Source organism: Metarhizium acridum, assembly GCF_019434415.1.
Source record: "Metarhizium acridum strain ARSEF 324 chromosome Unknown scaffold_72, whole genome shotgun sequence".
Lineage (NCBI taxonomy): Eukaryota > Fungi > Ascomycota > Sordariomycetes > Hypocreales > Clavicipitaceae > Metarhizium > Metarhizium acridum.
The window spans coordinates 1517122-1532848 of NW_027094019.1; the positions used below are offsets into that span (position 1 = coordinate 1517122).

The following is a 15727-nucleotide window of genomic DNA, read 5'->3' on the forward strand; positions in this document are numbered from 1 at the left end:
ATGCAGTGTGCATAGTCGACAGAATGTAATTCATGCTTCGTCAGCGCCATTCAGGCCGGCACGTTCAACGTTGCGTGTCGTGCGGAGTACTTGAGGATACTTGACATATTTTCGTCAGCCAGCCAGAGCCAGAGGATCCAACTAGGGGTGGCCGGACAGGTACATCTGTGGATTGCCCTTGTCAGCTTAGCGGCCATTGTGCATGAACATGTGTTGAGATTTTGAAGCCCCAGTTGTCTTGCACAAAATAGTGAATCAAGCCGATTCTTCCTGAAGCAATGTTGGGTGCAATTCGTTGTTCTGATATGACGGCTAGAGGGGCATTAACACATACAGTGATACTGCGTACGTACAGCAAACATGGTCCAGTCGACATCTGGAAGGCCAGGTCGAATCATGCCCGGCAGTAACTATCGAATATACATATCGCCTGAGCTCAGACCACACATACCCCAACAATGTGGGAGAGATGGAGTCTGGTCGACATCGATGGGCTTGGGCCAACGCTGGCGTTACACGTCGATCAACCACGGTCCATTTCCAGCGGGGTGTCGTGCAGCCCTGCAGGCGGACGCTGGGCACCGCACTTGAGGGGGGCCTTCAGAGACCATGGTGGATCTGTGTGCACACGCAGGGCGCTAGACTCCCTGTGTTAGCATCCTAATGTCCCCCATTTAGCGCCGAGAGCACCTCGTGGTCCGTCTACAGGCCTCTCGGCACCCCGGACGTTGGACCAGTCGACCTCTGGACATGAATATGGACACGACTAATCAGCTGCATCGACTGTGTGAGCGTCCAGCCATCAATGCTGATGGGCCTCGTGAAATCCACTCCGCCCCCCCTGCAGCACAAGCATCCCAAAGCCTTCACCGTCGCGATGCAATCAGCGTGGGCCGTCTTGGACTGTGGTATGGACGCCTTGTTTGTGGGCCGAATGGCACAATTTACGGGGAGGATCGCCTGCTACAGGCCCATGGCGTCCAGTAAGCAAGGCACGTTTTTCACGGCGCTTGCTGCTTGACCGTGTTTGACGTGTTTGGCTGACAAGAATCGTTCACCAAGATGAAGAATATTTGGTGTAACAAAACCGGCAATTGACGACGGAAAAAGACGATGGGGACTGGCGGGAAGAGAGAGGGAATGAGGACTTGGCTACTACCTACCAGGTACATCGTAGGTGTATGTAGGTACGTATTAGGTGTAGGTACCTAGTAGGTAGCCATGCCTCGGTCTTGGGATAGGCTTGATGTGTGTGTATTTACCTACAAAGTTGCCTATGTCGTCATTCGTTCCGTTTTTGTCGCCAAGCGCTGGTCCCGATACATTCATCTGCCTTTCTGAAGGCTCCATTCTTGCGCTGTATCACGCAAGACTGATGCAAGCACGGTGGGCTTTGTGCAGAGGCGAGGCTTTCAAGACCTGCCACCTCTGCCAAATTGCCTTTGCTCTACTCGTGCCACATGCTCCATGCTACATGGCACGATGCGAAAGTAAGTATTCAAGCATCGCATTAAGCACTGGTGTAAGCAAGTATCCCGTACATGTGTCGACGTGCCCGGAATTGATGGGACATCAAGCTCCCCCATCCTCCGTTTTTGAAACGGATAACTGGTGCCATCTTGTGCAAAATCACCAATCACGAATGTCATGCAATGAATGTACCTGGATACTTGACACAGTCCTGAGGTACCGGCCCCATAGTTTTTATGTGAGCGAGGTACATAAAATGCACCCGGGTGGCCTGATTCTGTTTCTGTCGTCCATCCATTCCGATCTATCCGACAATGGAAACGGACGAGTGATTCCAGAGAGGATAAACCAAGAGCATCGTTGAGGGTAGCCTGGTACGCCGTCCTCTGACATGTACCTCCCTGGCATTGATGATGCCATTTCGGAATACTCGTCACTGTTCATAATGGACCACGCGTCTCGGCAATTTGCTTTCTGTCCAGAAGTTATTAAACGCTAAAACGCCTAGACTTCAAACGCCTGCAAAAGCTTTTTACTGCGGTACACGCCAGTGTCCGAATGCAGGAGCTAAGAAACAGAAAACGTCTGGTTTTATCTTTCCGGACAGGCAAATCGACGCAACCTTGCCCTCCCCCCCTTTCTAAACACAGGTTTAAGCCGAGTCAAGGCACATTTCACGATACGACTATTCTCGATTGATTGATTTTAAAAATAAAAATAAAATAAAATATAACTCCACAGCGGCTCGGATAATGGGCCCTGTTCATCTTCCACTACTACTACTAGCTTGATGCTCCCCCCTCTAGATGCCTTTGTCGGCCATCAATGCCTGTCTCCCGCCTCACCGCAAAAGCCAACAAAGTCGGTCGTTCAACGAGCTCCTCTGTTGCTCAACCAGTCACAGGTCCATCCAGGTAGCACGCGGTTGTTGCGGCCCACAGGCACTGACCCTTGTGCTGGTTAATTCCAACTCGTCGCGTCTAGCTTTTATCAATCTGATGGACTCAGCTCGGGCACTCGCGTCATCTAGCGCCTGGGCTCCCTTTGGCGCACTTATTATTATTAACTAGTCGCCCGTCTCACCCCATTCAATGTTGCCTAACTACGGAGCACCCTTGCGAAAATCTAAATGAAAATTTTTTCTTCTTCTTCTTGAAGCCATTCTCATTTGCCTCCCCTTGGTTTCCTTTGGCTCCAGTCCCCTTGCCCGCAGGCGAAATGGTTGGATGTTGCAAGTCTCCCCCGCAATTCAAGCTAGTGCGGCCATTACAACGTCTCGATCATTCCTGCCTCAAAGAATGCTCGGCTTTAGCGAGGGATCCATTGCAAGCCAAGCTTGGCACTTGGTAGACGTGAATATCTCCCGACTTGCTCCAAAGCCTGGCTTCAAGACCAACGGCGTACTGAACACGGTTGACTCCATCTGCATATTCAGGTGTGCTGTTTCGCAACTCTCGCCGTCGCCTAAATCGGCATCGTACAATATGCGTGTCATGATGGATTGCACAGACGTTACACCTGGAATGGCAATCCGGTTCGACTGCACCATGCAGGCCATGACTTGTGGCCTACAGCCAACACACCCGCCATCCATTCCATTAGACAAGCGCCTAGAAAGTCCAGAACACTAACTTTTGGAAACCTTTGGATGATTACCTGGATACCCTTGCCAGAAAATGCCCGACTTCCTCGGAGCCAGCGAGGCCTGCGGGACCTGTAACTTGGAAGCTGCAGAATTGGCCCAAACCTAGCTTGCGAGGCCTCGGTTGACAATGCGTATCCATAATGCAGCCATGGACAAACGAGCATCAAACCTCACTTGAACTCCCTCCAACTTGACTATCAACCGATACCCCCTCGGAGAGAGTATGTTCATTCAACGTCGTCGGATCAGGGCGGAAGCCGTAAAGAAGCCCACGGCCGAAAATGGTAGAGCTCATGGACCGACTTTGTTTGAGGGCTCGGATTAGTGTCCGCGATCCATCGGATTGGACCCTCTCAAACGTAACAGTTTGTTTGTGAAAATGGACAGAAGCGACACAGCTCACAAAACGACGTCCGTTGTCTGTCGATTGGACCGTGAAAACCCCCCAGCTTGGAAGCGAGACGTGTCCAGTTCAGGACATCTGCCGACTTACTGGAGAACATTACGACGACAAAACACATAATGCAGCTATAGGCCTGCTCATTGCGTAGGGCACGGCACTTGAGTAACAAATTTCCGACACATTTGGTGAATAGCACTTGCGTTGCCTGACCATGGCTACATCGGTGTGAATTAACCAAACAGCCATGGGGGGTTGAATGCATGCACAATACCAATACCGTATCTGGGGGTGGATTCGGCTCACGGATGAGCCACCTGGTTCTGACCCAGAGATAAACAAACGTCTGGTCATATTGATAAAAGAATAGAGAGCTCTCGTTACGGGCCGATACCGGGAATCGTATATTCGGCAGGTCTCCGATCCGAGCCGCCAACTCCTTGTAGACTCTGAGTTCACTGCCGCGGTAGCTCTGACTAGCAGAATTTCACTTCGCCTGACCTGACGGAGAACAAATTCTGGCTTGTCCATCTTGGCACATGCACCGAATAACGAATATCAGGCCCAGGAAGCAAAAGTGACACGCCACAATGTACAAAGCTTGGCTTCCAGCGCAATATCTACATGTCCAGTACCATTACAGAAAGCCATTTCCAACCTCACCCCGTCCTTCCCACTCGCTTACGACGCAAATACCAGCATCTGACACTGTCAATGCCCGTCAACAGGTATGTAGACCACGAGCCTGGCTTCTCTCCTCTTCGAAATAGGGCTGTTTGCAATGCAACCCCTTTCGTCCCGCCATTTAGGCTCGAATTTTTGCAAAGCCTACAATGTTCTAAATCCCTTGATACAATCGGCGAGAGGCAGGTCCAAAGTAGCCCGACATGCTGCAACATTGACACTTGCTTGCCCAGCCATGTCGTCGGAGACGTGTGCTCGCCAAGCAGCAGTATCCTGCATCTCAATGGCGTGATAATCTAGCGTGGCGCACGCAGCGAGGCTAGAATCCGGTGCATACTCGCCATCAGAGCCGGGCATGACGCGGATTGCCTGTTTCAGAGCGTTGCAAAAGCCGAGCACGATGTCCTCGTCTTTTGAAACAGAAGAGGGCAGCTCTCGCCATTCCCGCCACAGCGTTCGTGCTGCGCCAAGGTGTCCCAGAAGTGTAATGTATGCAGAGTATGCGTGGCTGGCCGTGCTTGAGCTGTCCGCCTCGAGGAAAGCTGTACCAAATGTCCTGAAAGAATCTTTGGCTATCGTGTCATTTTCGTCGATACCCGTAAGTAATTGGAACAAAAGCTGGCGTTGCTCAATGGTCTGCAGGTTTACGGGGCCTTTGTCCCTCAGTGTGCTCCGCAAAGAGGTGAGTGCTGACAATACATCTTCCATGAGCAGCTCGCCGTTGCTGGTGGTGTGGTGGCTGCGATATAGCCAGCCTGGTAGCGCTTCCAAGGAACCAATCTCTGCAGAAAGCTTCAAGGCCAGCCCGCACAAGATGGGTCCCAGTTGCGCATTGAGGGAAGAAAGTCGCTCAGAGAGGTTTCCGAGGAATGTGAGCGCCTGAATATACAAGTCGCGATTGAGCGGGTCTTGACTCAAGATATGGGCGCATGTAGAGCGTATCTGGTGAGGCAGACTTATTGCTGGCTTGGTCTCACTCTGGAAGCTGTTTACGCTAGTGCCGGCCGAGAGTGCCTGGGATACCAGTCTACGCACACCCAGAATAGTCGTTTGGGTTTGAAGAGCTCGTGTGAGTTGTTCTGGTGAGGGAGCTTTTCGTCTGCGTTTTTGAGATGACTGCGTGAGACTGTTGTAGCGGAGGGTCATCCAGCGGAGGAGGAGTTGGTCCTCGTTGACGGCGTGCTGAGGTATGCCGTTTTCCAGACGGAGCTTTTCGATGATTTCTGAATTGCTGCATGGTGTTGGTGTGCTGCTTGGGCCAGATATCACGTCCGCCGGTGTTAACTCCCGAGCCGATTTCCTTTGGGGACCAGGACCTCCATGAAGGGCAGCGGAGACGATATCGTGGGAAGTGATGCGCCAAATGTTGGTGGGTTGTGACATGATCTCGCGTGCTTTTCTCCGTGATTCGTACAGTTGTTCTTCGAACACCTTTGATCGAGTCTGCACTGCCTTTCGTCTTGGCACTTCTGCCCATCTGGCCGTCATTAGCTTCTCATCTGTGTCCTCGACGGACCGCACGTGTCGTGTGCCCTCTGCATCGAGATCCAGCAGTAAATTCGGCATTTCAAAAAATTCATATTCCTTGCCCGGATCGGGATTATGCGCAAGCCCCTTCTTCACTAGGGTGTAGTAGACCTCATTGTTCTTGCCAAGTTTTTTCACGAAAGTTTTGGGTCGGAGTAAGTGTGGTGCCACGCTGAGGTCCGCTTGGGAGAGCCGCGCTGCTGACCGTATCATCTTCTTTGGTGCGTGGAGCTGGCGTTTCTCATGGGCTGGATACTATATGGTTCAAGGGGACGCTTCAGCTTGAAGCTCAAATGTGGCATCTCGATGTGCTCGAGATTGCTCGGAGTGAGGTCGTGGGATGACATGGTTTTGACGCGCCACCCCACGCGGGATCGAAGACCTGGGGTTCCGCCAGGGGATCCTCAGGGGATGCCAACCCCAAGATCTAGTGGATCCGCCTTCTGGAGACTCGTCGCGTCCAGCACTACTCGTGCCCGTTCCAGATGTCGTCTGGTCTGTCTGGTGCATCTCAAGCAGCATTGACGGGTTGGTTGGCCTTGTGCGCTCGATCACGCAAGCCTGGTGTTTATGCTTCACGCTATGAGATCAACCCCCCTTATATGTAGTGGAGTTTAGATATGCACTCAAATGACTAGATTAAAATTAGTGCATGCCCAGAGACCTTGAAGCCGCGTGGAAGGCAAATAAGCAGCACTATAGTTTGAGAGGCTCAGGTGCATTTGCCGCAGAGACTAACAAGTTTGACTTGCAGCACGTGAAAAATGGGACTTGAAACCTAAAATGGTATAGCGGGTATTAATAGCCAGTGCTCCCCTCTAGAAATGCCAGGGCAAGTCTGTCATCCTATCCACTTGTTGTTTTCTGTTTGCATACTCAAACTTCACCTCAAGTCAGCACCAGCGAGCATCTTCTCTGCGCATAATCTCTACTCAAAAGACGCCCTCAACGAAGAGCTCATTCCTACAACAACTTCTCGCGCAGTCTTACACAAACACACACACAAACAGCAGTCCACACAACAACATCTCGAGATGGCGCCAGCTGAAGATCGCATGGCCCGCTTCAAGGCCCTTCAGGCGCGAGCAAAAACTTCCTCCGAAACAAACCTCAAAGAAGTCACAAAGGAATCCCAGAGACTGGGCACCGATCAGGGCCAACTCACAGCCCTGCAGCGCAAGCATGACATCGCAGCGCACAAACTTCTCAAGGCGGAGATCGAAGAATCCGGCAAAGACTTTGAGCGCAAGCGGGCTTGGGACTGGACGGTTGACGAGAGCGAGAAGTGGGACAGGCGAATGAAGAAGAAGGCTGCACATCGCGACAACAACGCCTTTAGCGATCCCCAACAAGAAAGCAACAAGATTTACAAGCGTCAGCTTAAGAACATCACTCCCGACATGGAGCAATACGAAAAGCAGAAAATGGCAGCAATTGAAAAGGCAGCCGCTTCAGGAGGCTTGGACATTGTCGAGACCGAAGATGGCGAGCTCATCGCTGTCGACAAAGACGGCTCATTATATTCCACAGCCGATACGACCACCTTGACACAGAGCAAGCCTGACAAGGCCGCGGTGGACCGCCTGGTTGCAGATCTGCGACGGGCCGAAGAGCAGAGACTCAAGAAGAGAAAGGAGCGCATGGCCAAGAATGGCGACGACGGAGATGTCACATACATCAACGAGAAGAACAAGCAGTTCAATCAGAAGCTGGCAAGGTTCTACGACAAGTACACTGCCGATATCCGGGACAGCTTCGAGAGAGGCACCATGATTTGAATGAGGCGGAGGGTACGAGAAGGACTGCAAGAATGTCGTTTGACATGGTTGCGAGACAGACAACCATGGCACAACGTTACAATTCTGTTATGGGTACGACACATGGGGGGTTATATATGGTTGGTCTTGAGAAGGCATCTTATCATGGAGTTTTATGAAGATGGGTTAAGGCAATGGTTTTTTTTAATACCCGGTGCATATTTTGGCGTTGGATTTTCATTGTACAGTCTAAAGGGCTTCACCTCGTTTGGGCACATAATCTTACAACATACTCTTCCGCCATCCCTTATTCGCTAGCTCCTCAATCTGAGGAACTTCGACCGGTCCCTTGACTGTCTCATCACTGAGTGCCTCCACAACCGCCTCTGCAACCGTGTCAACCTGGAGCGGTTTTGTGCCAGCAGCACCCATGAAATCTTTCAAGTAGTTTCCTGTCATTTTCGTGAACAGTGTGCCTGCGCCAGCCATAGCAGCCATACCCATGGTGATCTTGCGCGAGCTGTCATACATGAATGGTGGCCGCACAAAGACACCACGCATCTCGGGGAAATTAGTCGCAATGGCCACTTCGGCCTGTCTCTTGGTGGTGATGTACCGCGGAGGCATAATGGGCGCACCTCCAGCGGCGGAAATGTAGCAGAAGGCGCTGGCCTTCTCCGCCGCGGCATGCTTAGCCAGCGCGACGGCACTGTCGCGGTTCATGACCTCGTAGGAGAACTGGTCGGTAGGATGTGGCGGCTTGATGTCTTCACCGGCCTTTCTATCCAGCGGGTTGATGCCACGCTCGCGAACTGGGGAGAACATCTTTTGCAGGCCGGTGAGCGGCGACTCCTTCCCGGAGACGATGCCCTTGTAGTCTGCCTCGAGGAGGATGCCCATGCTGTGTACGACACAGTCTGCGCCCTTGAGCAGCGGCGCGTACGTTGCGGGGCGGAGGATGTCGCCGCGTTCCCACGAGACCTTGTGTGACCAGGACGGTGGGAGAGGCGAGGAGGTGACCGAGTCCCATTTCGGCTCTCCTGATCGACTGCATGGGCGTGTCAATGAACGGAAGCCTAGGGAAGGGCTGGGTTGGGATGGGAGGAAAGGAAGGCGAGGCCAATTTACCTTATTGATGTGACTTCCCACCCTCTGGCGACAGCGTACTTGCAGATGCGGGAGCCTAGGAAGCCGCTTCCGCCGCAGACGACGAGCCTCGTTGCTGCGGCCGCCATGATTTGATGGACACTTCGGCTGTCGGAGCCGTGTTCGGGGAGCTTGGATGGATTCTTATGTTGACTGTGGAGGGCTGTCGAGCTTGCTGGTAGCTGGATCACACTTTGTTGAGTAAATTGGAAGAAGGAAGAAAACGGTTGAGCCGGGTGAAGAGCTATGGGTTAGACTGAGAGCTTCAGGATTTGAGGATGGCGCTTGGTATCAAAAGTCATGAGATCATACGTTGACGCCCCAGCTTGTGCAGGGATGACTTGTGGGAGCTCTCTGCCTGGGGGTCCGGTTTGGGGATCTAGTTCGCAGAGTGACACACATGCCATGCAAGTTTAACGCGTAGGTTGATGCAAAATTCCGAAAATCAGTGGCCTGCATTTTTTTTTTTTTAATTTCCTTGCTAGTGGAATTCAGGGATTTGAAAATGAGTTTGAGGCGACAGCAGACGACTACTGCGTATGTTACGAGCATGACATTATTCCTGGCCGTGGGACAGTCGCGACGGGACTGGCTGGACGCCATAGCCTATTAGCTCACAAGGCTGACAGACTCCCTCAGTTAATCTTGGTCCTTTACTTTTTTAATCTGTCCGTCGCAACTTTGAACTCTTCGCACCACCACCATAAAGCGCATCAGGTCTAACGGTCGAAGAACATCCACCATCAATTGAACCGCCGATTGCTTACATATATATAAATATTCTCCGCCGCCCGCCGCCCGCCACCATGCCCCCCTCGAACCAGCTTGGCAAACGCGTCAAGTTGACGCAGGTGCGACGGCCTTTTATCGTCGGCACCACCGCCATTCCCTTCTCCGAGACGAATCCCAAGCCGCCCGGCACGCCAGACAACCACACCCATTCATGGCAGGTGTTCGTGAAAGGCCTGGAAGACACAGACATCACGTACTGGGTGCGCCGTGTTCAGTTCAAGCTGCACGAATCGATTCCCAACTACGTGCGGAGTACGGTTTGCTCACCCGTGTCTGGCTGTCAAAGAAAACCCAGCCCTCCATGGAACTAGACGCTAACAAGCCCAACACAGTGGTCGAGGGCGAGCAGGGGAAGCCCTTTGTCGTCAACGAGACGGGATGGGGTGAATTCGACATCACCATCAAGCTGTACTACGTCAACGACTCGGGCGAGAAGCCGCAGACCATGTACCACTATCTCCGCCTGCACCCGTTCGGCCGGACCGAAGAGGAGAAGCAGTCAATGGTGACCAAGAATGGAGAGGTCCGGTCCTGGAGTTACGAGGAGCAGCTTTTCAACGAACCGTACGAAGCATTCTTCCAGATCCTGACATCTGGGGCGGTGCCCAAAGGCTGGAAGCCATCTGGAGCGTCCGGCAAGGGAAAGGGCAAAAACCGTGCACCGCCGCCGCTACCCGCCCCCGATAGCGGCGAGGTGTGGGAGCATACGGCCATGATCCCGAACCACAACCGGCCTGGACAGCCGTTTAGCCGCGAGACTGAAGCCGCTGAGGTGCGGAGGCTTAAGGAGGCGCAGGCCAAGACGGAGGAAATGTGCGCGCAGATCCTGTCGGAGCTCAAGGCCAAGGAAGAATTACTGGCTAAGCTCAAGGCTGAGAATCAGGCAGCGGCGGCGGCGGCGGCGGCGAAACCTGCCTAGAGGGCGAGGAACAGACGCTGCCAAAACGCTGATTAACTTCAATGCACGAAACCCAGCAAGGCTTGCCGCCGATGCCTGCCGAGGGAACATGGAACAGAGATTTTGGGTCCAAAAACACTTGGAAATGTCTGAACCTTGCAAAAAAGTTGCATCTCGCTCAGAAACGCGTTGATACGAGGCCTACATCATACCATCTATTGTCTCGGTAACAGTTCATATCCTATGGGTAGGATGCTATCTCATTGTTCGATGAAGGTGGTTCTCCACGCCCACCAAGAGAAACATCCAGAGTCTGCGGTTCTCATACAACGCCTAATCTCAGTCGCATATTAACAAATGCCGTGAGGTAGAACTATGCGCACCGGGGAAGGGATATAAGACCGGCCTGGGAGCACATGCAATATACAAGGATGGACATGATGAAGTCTGCGCAGCAAGAATAGCAACGTCACGACGTGCACGTTACCGTCCTTGCTCTGTCCACATTGTTTAATATGCAGAATGTATAGACAATACAGGGAGTCCGGAAATGATGTCTGTAACCTCTAATGATTCGAGATAGAGAGGCATATATAGATCGGGATACACTGGTGACTGGATCGCAAATGGCTTATCGACAACTTTGGTAAACATGCACAAGAACAGACACCAAATGGTCCATATTACTAGTTGGTAGTATCAAGATTGGAGTTTTTCTCTTGGTATCATATCACCACGACCCGAGCGTCCCTCTGCCATTGTAATTCCTACACCAACTCCAAAAATCATCCGTCTATATTTCCATTTCCGTTCACAACCCATCCCATCCCCATTTTATTACCTATCCCAACCCCCAATTCGATTAAAAACACGGCATCTTAACCCGCCTGTCCACCTGGGACAGCGTGTCATTTCGATCCCAAAAATATTGGGGGGATCAGTCAACGAATATTCCTAGCCCTCTCCCTTCATCTGATTCCTCCACGGGTATAAGAATCGGGAAAAAAGAACAAAAAAAAAGTATAAAACAAATGACGGCTTCAATCATCGAAACCAGTAATGTTGCAACGCTCAGACACGCTCATGGTATATGTTGACTTAATGATGTTGTTTTTTTTTTTTTCGGAAAGAAAAAGGCGCAAGGGGTAATGCTTCCCAAACGCTTGTACATTGTATAGTGCTGGGGGATTGAAAATGGAAGTAAGAGACGCTAGTCTCAGCGAGTGACTCAACCATGACAAGTATACTTCATGTATGCAGCATCATTTGGTTTGGGTTGGCTTAGTGAGTTGCAGCCTCATAGGCAGGAGGGGGGGCAGTCTGCCCTTCTTCCCAAATACCTTGTTGGCGGTTCTTCTCGTCGTATACACGGCGGGCGATTTCGCCGGCCATCTTCATAATCCATGCCTGTTCGAGGATGACAGATGACGTGTCGGACGAATTGCTTGCTTGAGCCTGTTGGTGGCGGATAGGATTGCCATTCTTGTCGAAAGGAGCTTTTTCGGTAATTGTGTCATAGGTATTGGTGAGAGACTCGGAGTTTTTTGCCTCTTCCTGAGTGGAGACTATTTGCTCGAGTTTCTTCTTGTATATGTCGGACATGAGGGCCTGGCGGATGGGTAGGACGTGCTCCTTGTGAGCAGGTCTGAAGCGAACCTTGCCGGTGGGCACTCCCTCAACCCTTGCTCCATCGGATGCGGGCTCCTCGGGGATGGAGGCCGACATGACAGGTTCTGACGATGGGACGTTGACTGACGCAGTGTCGGAAACGTCCTCGGATGAAGTGACATCAGAGGAGCCAGCTTCTGACTTGGTCCGTCGAAGATTGACGACTCTGGTCTTCTTCTTTCGACCAGGTCTTGAACGGTGGTTGGCTCCGTGAGCGATGCCGTTGGCGGCAGAATTCAAGCTCACGAAAGATGGTCTCGATGGCAAGTACCCGTGAGCTGTGCTTCCTGAATCGGGAAATGTATAGGTGGTGCTGCCTCCAGTGGGGAATGAGGAAGTCCTGGCGAGACTCGGAGTGGCAAAAGGAGGGCTGGCCGCTTCGGAACGGTCACCAAAACCAGACCAGGCGCGGAAAACGACATCCTTAATACCTGGGGTAAAGAGAGACAGCGTTCGATGCGAATCCGTCAATGCGGCTAGACGAAGCAAGTTCTTTTGCGAGAACAAGTAGGGCATCCCACCACCGCCGTTCAAGGTGAGCTCCGAAACGGTATTGTAATCCAGAAGATTACCATTCGCATCGACAGGGTCCAGCGGCGGACTTGCAAACGGGTCGGCGTCTTTCACATCAGCGTCTTCCGCTGGTGTCTCGGTGCCCTTGTTCGCCTGGTCAGGGCACCACAGCTGCAGAGAGAGTCTGTGGATAATGGCAGGAAGCTCGTCCATCATTAGGTTGCGGAGCTGTTGCTCAATTGTGCGCTGTAAGTAATCGCGAACGAATTGTATGGAATCAAAGGTTGACGAGACCTTGAGGGACTCGAGCGGGTCATTTCGGAAGACCAAGGTCAGACCCTTTTGCTTGGAAAAGACCAAAATGATGAAAGCGGAGAGCTTAATGTCCGACAAGGTGATTGAGAGGGGAATAGTAAGACCCGAAGCGGCTGCCAGAGGTTGCGGCGATGTGAAGGACGGTTTGGAAAAGAGGTAGGTGTTTAATGGGTTCGCCTATAATTAGAAGCTCGTTAGTAGAGCAATCTATCGACTGGGATGGACCCCTGATACGGGGCACCTGGTCATTTCGGTGCATTACGCGACGCCCCGGAGCAGAGCGTGTTGTGCATAAATATTTGTAAGGGTTGGAATTTCGATTGGGGGATAGTCGTGCACACGTCTCGAAGACGCTGCGGCGACGTCCAAGCGCGATGTTTGCTGTGAGAGGAAAGAGTGTGCTGCAAATCTGGATGCAGAAACCCTTGCGGAGAAGATGCTGTGACAGCTTTGTCTGGCGCGGCCCAAGACTTGGAGGAGCTTGGGGCTCACACGAAACGATGTGAATCAGGGGGACAAAGACGGTTTACACTGGTAAACAAAACAGCCCTTTTATTGCAGTAAGAGCAATCAGTAGATGTCGGCGCTTTTGCAATTATTTTGTCACGATGATGCATGGCCCCTGCGTGGACGAACGGAAGGCAGCAGCCGGGCATTCTCGGAGGCATCGAAAAAAAAAAAAAATAACGATGGAGTCAAACGGCGCGAAACAAACTGATTCGACGTACTTGAACCCGTGTCTTCAAAGTCAGGAAAGCATCGCCGGAATAGCACATTTTAAATATGCCGCGAAATCGGTCTTCGGCGAGGTCGCCAATCTCGAGAATCTCCAGGTCGGGTGGCACAGTGCCCAAGTTGAACTCGCTCACGAGGATATCATCGACGATAATGGGCGGCTTGGGTGATTTGTTCAAGGCCTTTGTGAGCAAATCACGGGCTCGACGGTAGAATTCAGCGTCCGCAGTAAGCGGCGACCAGTTGAAGTTGAAGGCCATGTTGAAATGGCGATGGCAGTCTCGCAGTCATGCGGCAGGGAGATGGGCGGCGCAAAACCGGTTGCGGCCTTGTCGGCAGTAAATCGAACTCGGCGAGTTAGGGCGATGCGTGAGTGATGCAAGGCTATCCGCAAGGCTTATTAAAATAAGACAATATTTGGGAAGGCATTCAAATTCGGTAGGAGTCGGTGGGCGGAGAGCGAAGGATGCTTCAGCTCGCGGGGAGTCGACGGAGCACTTGGATGGTTTGAAGGTTGTGTGACGCGACCATCCATCTCATCTGGTGGTAGTACTATGAGAGTCGAGGGCAGCATGCCTGAGGGTCGCTTTGCCGAGAAAACAAATTGGAAAAATGTTTTGCGCCTCAGCAAGGGCCGTTTGGCCTCAGGTGGCCCCTTCCTTGGTGGGTGGCCCTGGCTCTCCGGTGTCCAGCACGCCTCTTGCCGGGGTAACCCCACTGAGCGGCGTTGAGCGCAGACATGGAGACTCGATTGCACCAATACGTCTATTTCGTATTCATGACCATGACTACATGTTCCGACATGGAGTAGTACGGCAACACCGAAAAGTCAGCGTTCTTTATGCTGGGTGGAGAGCGATTCCTTAAAGACTCTCTTGCATCAAGTGCCTAGGTGTTCTTGTGTACATCATCCCAGTGTATGACATTCCGCATCACGCATCGCACCAGCACGTGTTGTTGTTACTGGCAACCAACTCCGTGACCCAACCACGACACACCATGACCACGCCTCCTCATTTCAATGTTTCCTCGTCCTGGGCGGCTGTTTTTGCACCCCGGGGCAGTCGTGGCTCCGTCATCTGATGGTGGTATCGCGTCGTTGGCATATGCGGCGTCTGCTCGCGTGATGCACGTTATCGTGGAACCACTATCGATAGCCAGCTGTACGGAGCAAGCACAAGTGGTTGCGTGAGCTCCATTTCTCCGTTGCCAGTGCTCTTGGCTCTCGGTTCCGTCGCCAGATGCTACGCAAGACACGCATGCATCTCCTCCGAGCCTCGCCGAGCCTCTTTCCCCCCGCACGAGATAGCCGGGTACAATACGGAGTAAGTCGCCTATGCTATGTTCCAAAGTTGGCCGCGTCAGTGGCCTGTGGGAGAGAAGATTGACGCAGCTGAGAGAAAACGTGTTCAACGTGGGATGCGGCTGGACGAGACGCCATGGTCTTGTGTCGATTTTCCGTTGGTTACCAAGCATTTGCACCGAGTCGTGCGGCAGCTTCGTAGGTTACTCTTGTACTCTGTACGGAGCAGTTTCGAAACAGGCCTTGGCCATGGCAAGAATCTTTTGATTGGCCAGGTCTGAGACCTTTTTTCATTTCTTTTATTCCATTATTCAGTTTAAATTTTATACAGGTGCTACGACCTTGGACGCCTGTCTGAGGCGTCGGGAGGCTCTGAAACTTCTTTCGAGCTTCCTTCCTTCGGCCCATGCATGCATGCATCGTCGCCAATCCAAAGCTGACCAAGAGTTCTGGAGAAGGACGAGCAATGAATGTCCAGGCAGAGCCAAGGCCGAGTCTGCCAATCAATCGCCTGCTGCTCCACGACGCCCAAGTAAATCACCCCAAACCCAGCGGCTGCCCTAATCTGACATCATTTGAGTCGCATCGACGAGCCGGACTTGCAGCAGGCCGGTAGGCGACGACAGATCTAGCCGTCTCGCCAACCCTGCGAGGCATATCTACACCTGTGCCTTCCAGCCCAACATGATGTAGTGGAAGAAAGTCAAGTGACGTCTTGGCGGGATATTGGCAGTATATGACAACCAGCCAATACCCTTTCACGTGCTTCAACCCGCGCAGGGCAGTACTGGCCTTGTGCTGCATCGAGATCGATTAATATATGACTCGGTGGAACCATGACTTGTGCCGAGGGGAAGCTGTGCAACGTCGGCCA

General features: G+C 52.3%; 6 protein-coding genes across 6 annotated transcripts; 3 read left to right on the forward strand and 3 right to left on the reverse strand.

Moving 5' to 3' along the window:
* Positions 1-2696: 2696 nt before the first annotated feature.
* Positions 2697-3101, forward strand: J3458_007244 (uncharacterized protein; the record flags this gene model as incomplete). Its single annotated transcript, XM_066119282.1, has 1 exon — positions 2697-3101. One exon carries the CDS (start codon positions 2697-2699, stop codon positions 3099-3101), a length of 405 nt encoding a protein of 134 aa, XP_065975920.1.
* Positions 3102-4343: 1242 nt separating this feature from the next.
* On the reverse strand, positions 4344-5939 carry J3458_007245 (uncharacterized protein; the record flags this gene model as incomplete). The annotated part of the gene is made up of 1 exon (XM_007811869.2): positions 4344-5939. One exon carries the CDS (start codon positions 5937-5939, stop codon positions 4344-4346), a length of 1596 nt encoding a protein of 531 aa, XP_007810060.2.
* Positions 5940-6499: 560 nt separating this feature from the next.
* On the forward strand, positions 6500-7743 carry MSP4 (Pre-mRNA-splicing factor syf2). The gene has a single exon (XM_007811868.2). The coding sequence runs from the start codon at positions 6551-6553 to the stop codon at positions 7502-7504; it is 954 nt and encodes a 317-aa protein (XP_007810059.1). The 5' UTR covers positions 6500-6550; the 3' UTR covers positions 7505-7743.
* Positions 7744-7765: 22 nt separating this feature from the next.
* On the reverse strand, positions 7766-8718 carry J3458_007247 (uncharacterized protein; the record flags this gene model as incomplete). The annotated part of the gene is made up of 2 exons (XM_007811867.2): positions 7766-8531; positions 8612-8718. The coding sequence occupies 2 exons, from the start codon at positions 8716-8718 to the stop codon at positions 7766-7768; spliced, it is 873 nt and encodes a 290-aa protein (XP_007810058.2).
* Positions 8719-9152: 434 nt separating this feature from the next.
* Positions 9153-10697, forward strand: YAF9 (NuA4 histone H4 acetyltransferase complex and the SWR1 complex subunit). Its single transcript, XM_066119283.1, has one exon. It carries the CDS (start codon positions 9573-9575, stop codon positions 10338-10340), a length of 768 nt encoding a protein of 255 aa, XP_065975921.1. The 5' UTR covers positions 9153-9572; the 3' UTR covers positions 10341-10697.
* Positions 10698-11600: 903 nt separating this feature from the next.
* On the reverse strand, positions 11601-13810 carry MDM34 (ERMES complex subunit; the record flags this gene model as incomplete). The annotated part of the gene is made up of 2 exons (XM_007811865.1): positions 11601-12992; positions 13544-13810. The coding sequence occupies 2 exons, from the start codon at positions 13808-13810 to the stop codon at positions 11601-11603; spliced, it is 1659 nt and encodes a 552-aa protein (XP_007810056.1).
* Between the last annotated feature and the right edge of the window lie 1917 nt (positions 13811-15727).

Bases quoted from the DNA above. Each gene is read 5' to 3' on its own strand.
- MSP4 (XM_007811868.2), top strand. From the start codon at position 6,551: ATGCCAGGGCAAGTCTGTCATCCTATCCACTTGTTGTTTTCTGTTTGC.
- YAF9 (XM_066119283.1), top strand. From the start codon at position 9,573: ATGGCAGGTGTTCGTGAAAGGCCTGGAAGACACAGACATCACGTACTG.